The 5,796-nt window shown below is 36.7% G+C and overlaps 1 protein-coding gene across 1 annotated transcript; it reads right to left on the reverse strand.

Moving 5' to 3' along the window:
- Positions 1–2,948: 2,948 nt before the first annotated feature.
- On the reverse strand, positions 2,949–5,219 carry LOC123555288 (uncharacterized). The gene has a single exon (XM_045345949.2). It carries the CDS (start codon positions 4,972–4,974, stop codon positions 3,535–3,537), a length of 1,440 nt encoding a protein of 479 aa, XP_045201884.2. The 5' UTR covers positions 4,975–5,219; the 3' UTR covers positions 2,949–3,534.
- Between the last annotated feature and the right edge of the window lie 577 nt (positions 5,220–5,796).

Raw genomic sequence — 5,796 nt, forward strand, 5'->3', positions numbered from 1 at the left:
GTCACCTACATGATGGCACTGAAACATTTTCTTACGGTAAAAATATAAACAAATAAATTCATTATTTAGAAATTGCTTGTTTCAGAAATTTTATATACTTTTTATTTTTACTACTTAGCACTGAAAAGGTAGAGTATTTAGTCTGCATATAATGGAAGCAGAGTATAACCTCACAGTCATGTTAAATCGTAGGGTGGAATGGAACCATTTTATCGTAGATTCATGTAGGGCCTATAGGCTATAATTATGTTTATATAGCAACTTAGAATATATTATAACATTTTTTCCAGTTTTGCTTTCTTTGATATTTTGTTGATGCGATAGGACACTTCTATTCATGCGAACTTCAATTTTCTATCATAGTATAGTGGCTGATTTCTGCCATTTCGTGTGTTCGTGTCGGCGAGGCGACATGTCGAAGTAACGAAAACACGAAAGGTCGAAATTTGGCTTATTTGTCGTGTGTTTGCCTTTCGGCTTTCGTGGCGAATACACGAAGTAACGAAACATTGAAGGCGAAATAACGATTTTCAGAGGCGAACACACGAACTTTTGTATTAATCACTTTTCGTGTCGGCGGGTATTAAAACTTCGTGTTGTCGCCCTTCTTTTATCTTTTTTTCGTTACTTCAACATTTCGCCACAGTAACCAACCTCTCTGATACTGGTTAAAAGTAAACCAAGATACCGAATGACTGCCTTTAAACCAAACGCCAGACGACCTACACAGTTTAGACGAATAAACAGACAAAATGACAGTTTAGACGAATAAACAGACAAAATGACGACTTGGACAACGAGGAACTTCGACGACGCTACAGATTTGGATCTGATAATTGGGACAGACTGGAGGACCTCATTGGGGATCGACTTCGACATGGGACGAATCGGAATTATTCTTTGACTGCACGACAGCAAATACTGGTCAGAGACCACAATTCAAAAAGTGCAGGGACTTACTGGGAATTAGTAAGGTACCTGGAATAAGGTAACGTCCTGTGTCGTTCTGATTGGTCAGTCACTGTTTTATTACCCGGAAGGAATTATTTTTCAGAATTGAACATTTTCACGCATACAGTATTTTATTATACATTTTGACAAAATTTGCTACATTTTATGTGTATTAAAAAAAAGTTTTATCAAACGAATTTCTCCCGCCATGTCAATGATGTAAACAGGGGGTCATCTCATTCACACGAAAATTACTTAAATAAAGTATCACTATTCATATGTTTTTCGTCAGATATTTTGGTAGAACTAGGATAGTTCTTGAAAAACTTGTAATTAGATATACATGTTTCGATGTATGGAAGGCCGTACACGCCATAATGTTACAATGTAAGTCTATGGGAAAACAATTGGTGGTCTCTAACCTACTGATCGCACTCAGATTTTTTGCATCTGGGTGCTTTCTGCAGTTAATATGGGACACATTTGGTGTCTACACTGCCACTGTGTCCCGGACTATTATTACCAGGGTGACCGACGTTTTATTTTCTCTGAAGGACGAATACATAAGATTTCCTACGACGGATGACGAACGACGGACTGCTCAACAGGGATTTTATAAAATCAGACAATTTCCCGGCGTTGATGGTTGTGTAGACCGCAAACATGTTAGAATAATTTCTCCGCTGTAAAATCAAGAGGCAGCTTACATAAACAGAAAATGCTATCTAGGTCACTTGTAGTCACCGCGGTATGTATAGTGTTGTACTGCACATTATAGCTGCCTCCCTTTCTAACAGGGCTTCATATGTGTTGAAAGAAAACTTTTATTATACAATATTAAAACTAACTTCATTTATGACTGTGCATATGTTGTTGCTGAGTGATATTGTTTGCAGTGTAATTCTTCTTAAACAATTGTTGTCAAATGGGAAAAATTCACATCTATCTATGATGTATTTATTAAAATGAGTCGCGCCATGAGAAAACCAACATAGTGGTTTTGCGACCAGCATGGATCCAGACCAGCCAGCGTATCCATTATTGTTTGTCTACCCTTCATGTCGTTTGTTTTGCTTTAACCAGTCTAACAGAGTGTTGGAACTTATAGTCTTACTTACGTCCTCACTTACTGGACAATCCGGACGAAGACTGATTACATTTGCGCTTATGATATCTTATTGTACGTGTTACTGATATTAAACACAAACAAACGTGCGACAAAGTCCATATGTCACCAGAGATCACATAGCTCTAAGACACTAATGTTATTCACAATATTTTGATACATTCACTATGTATTTTGTGCAGAAAAGCCTCTGTTTTCGCATGAGCGACATTGTCGCAGTGATATCAATGATGGCGATCATTCCTGCAGTCTGGGCTCGTTGATTTATTGTGTGGGTCCTTTGGGCTGACTTATCATTTTATTGTATAGATCGATAATCGAAAATTCATTATGTTTTATCTATATTTTTGCAAAATCAGCTGCAGTAAGATGTAGAGATAAGGACTGAATTTTATTTGTTGTGCGCTTATACTACTACACTGAGATTTCTGGAAAATAAAGAATCGCTTGCGCGATACATGGATTTACCAGAAGTCACACGGTGGTTTCAGCTGTTATAAACGTCCAAAAAGAACATTTAGTCCATAAATAAAGATCGTTTCATGGCTCTCCCGCGGAGGGTCTTTATACACAAGTATAGCTGTATGTCACGAAGTAATTGATGGCCCATCTGTCTTATTAAAAAGACAACAGTACATGTTAATTTGTTATTTGTTTACAAATAAAGGGTATAAGTAACCTTGATCCATTTCACACCTGATTATTTTAACATAATTTAAAATGCGTTTAGTTGTCACGTAAGTCACGTCGTTTCCTTGAATAAATTCGTTGTCGCATACAAAATAGATACACAGAGGACGATATCATTAATGCAGCACTTTGTTTGAGAATATATGCCGATGAATAACCAAAAACTCGCTGAATACCTGGTGTAGTCTTGCATTCCGGACAGGAGCCGGTGCTGGAAAACTCCATCTCGCCTTTTTTATAATACGCTACAGTAAGAACAAACGTGCTGTAAGGAATTCATTTATTGAAATTGGCATGCAAGAAAAGATTATCACTGGTTGTAGCTGCATTAAGGAATACCCGGCTGTTGGATAACTGTTTACATGAGAACAGTACAAATATCGTCGAGCATCCTATCTGCCCCATTAACTAATAAAAGATTTTTGAATACTTACCCGATGTAACCATACTGTTCTTTTACTAGTTGAAGTAAGCAGAAACAAAAAAAAAAAAAAAAAAACACTCTCTAGTTTGATTTCTAGTCTTTACTGAAATATAATCTCCGGGTACATATGGTATAAATACATGAAAGATGTCTTTGTATCGTCCGGTATGCAATCAAACAATTAATCAGTATTCTAACCACGAAATATTGATAAGAGGAGAATAATAAAATGACCCTAAGTCAAATCGTTCATAAACAATATTAACGAGATTTGGGTTTCATGCACTATCTTTTTGTTTTGTATTTTGAATATATGTTAAAGCAGAGCAAAGAAGTGGCTTTATCATCCCAGTCCATTCTGTAAATAATCGGGACATGTTGGGACCCTTTTGTTTAGATACTCCTGAATCAAACTGTTGATCGTCTCACAATTTCCGTCAATCCTTACACCTGTTCCTAGAATGTCCATCCAACGTTTTACCCAAAACATATCACACGTGCAGTCAACGCGCGTGTTTCTTAGATCAAGAATTTCAATGTTGTAAAGATTCTGTATTCCTTCAGATATGTACGTAAGGTTTGTTTCTGATAAGTCTAAATATTTCAATGCTGTAAGTCCATTAAAAGAACTGCGAGAGATATATTTAAGTGGATTAGCCTTAAATGAGAGATTTCTAAGATGGGGAAGGTTCTCTATGTCACCATGCTCTATCGTCACAATGGCATTATACGACAGATCCAACTCTACCAATGTCCTCAACTCCGAAATAGAACCAGGAATTCGTTTTAGCCCGCATCCGTTTAAGTTCAAAACGGACACTTTTGTCTGTTTTAGGTCATACACTGATTCATCACTAATATAGACGAACTTGTTACCTTCCAAACTGAGGTTCTGTAAATTTTTTAGATATCTTATTGCTGGTGGGAAATGCTTAAAATTGTTGTATTCGAGACTCAAAACTTTTAAAGTTGAACTCACATCTTTAAACGTTTCATTAATTATTATTTTGTCTCCTTTCTCAAATCTGTTATGATCGAAATGCAGTTCCTCCAACTGATGTAAAGCTCCAATAGCAATAGGAATTTGTTTAAGCTTTGCATTGTTGATTGTCAGAGATTTCAGGGTATATGTAAAACCATAAAAGCTTCCTTGAAATATAAGGTCAATGTTTGAACCAAGTATTTTCAGTACTTTGAGTTGTTGCAAATGACGCAATGTATCTGGCCAGTGTGTCAGCGCCGAGGTATGTCCAAACGAAAACTCTTCAAGAGAATCGCCAATAGCGTTCATTACATCACTATTTAGACCGTCAGACGTTGCATTAATTGTGCCAAGATTGTGACGAGTTCCGTCGATGGGGTTTCCAGATACATCAAGTACTTTAATTACTTGTAAACGGCTGACAGCAGTTGGCAATGTCTTTAGATTATTGTCAGCGAGGTTAAGGACCAATAAGTCTTTCTCATGACCATGGAAGGACATTTCGTGTACATTTGAAATGTTGTTGTTGTCAAGATATATAGCTGTAAGTGATAATTCTGAAAAGGATGACGCAGGAAGTGATGTCAGATGGTTTCCGCCGTAGTCTAATGTATTATAGGAATCGACATTTCGGTACCCAAACGGCCCTATAGACTGTAAACTCTTGTTACGACAGTCAATTACAGTCTGGTGACAGTTACAGGGGTGTGACGCAGGACATTGTGTACCCGATACCACGAAAGCAGACGACAGCGAAAAACGTAATGTGAATAAAACTGGAATAAGTCTTATTCTTACCATTGTCCTGACATATGATTATTTGAGTGTACAGCATGCATAAAATGTACTGAACACGTTCCGTGTTTTAAAAACACTTTAAGAGGAATATTTAGTTGCTTGCAGAAACTTGCACAATCCAATTTTCATATTGAATATTTCCTTTTCGAGCTAAGCGTAAACAAATATGTAACGAAATGTCAGTTTGATATTATCGTATTATTGTCAAAGCAAAATAATGTAATATACAGTTCTAAATATCAACCTTTCTGATCCCTTATTCATATCTAACAAGACTGGAGTGCGTAAGTTTCAATGCAGAAGATAAGAGGCCGCCATAATGTAAGGTGTGTACTAAAATTACTTGCTGAAGTCTGTACGTGTGTTTGTCTAATATTTATGAAACAAATTGACTGGCGCGCATTCTTTAACAAAGACAATTGTTAGACTCCTCACTTTGACTCCATTACTTTGAACTTACCGAAAAATCACCAAACAATACCTAGGAACGAAACGCATTACATTTTGCATAAATAAAATCATAGAGCGAGAAGATGTCCTGCATTGCATGTCCGGTACAACCAGATGAACTGTGCTTTAATTATAGTCAGTAGATGCAAATTATCTAAGGATGACACACGGTAATGGTTTCGTGGCAAAAGCCAACGTTTTTAAATCTGAGGCAGTTTGGATTCATGTAATTAAATCTACCAAGGATGTGGTGGATTCTTGTAGGCCTAAGCACATCAGGGATTCTGTAGAGTTAAAAATGTCCGGTAACAAATAAATCTGGCATAGACACATCAGGGAACTAACGAAGAAAATATAAAGACAGAAGGACAAAAA

The sequence above is a fragment of the Mercenaria mercenaria genome, chromosome 7 (genome assembly GCF_021730395.1).
Source record: "Mercenaria mercenaria strain notata chromosome 7, MADL_Memer_1, whole genome shotgun sequence".
NCBI classification, from domain to species: domain Eukaryota; kingdom Metazoa; phylum Mollusca; class Bivalvia; order Venerida; family Veneridae; genus Mercenaria; species Mercenaria mercenaria.

Bases quoted from the DNA above. Each gene is read 5' to 3' on its own strand.
- LOC123555288 (XM_045345949.2), bottom strand. From the start codon at position 4,974: ATGGTAAGAATAAGACTTATTCCAGTTTTATTCACATTACGTTTTTCG.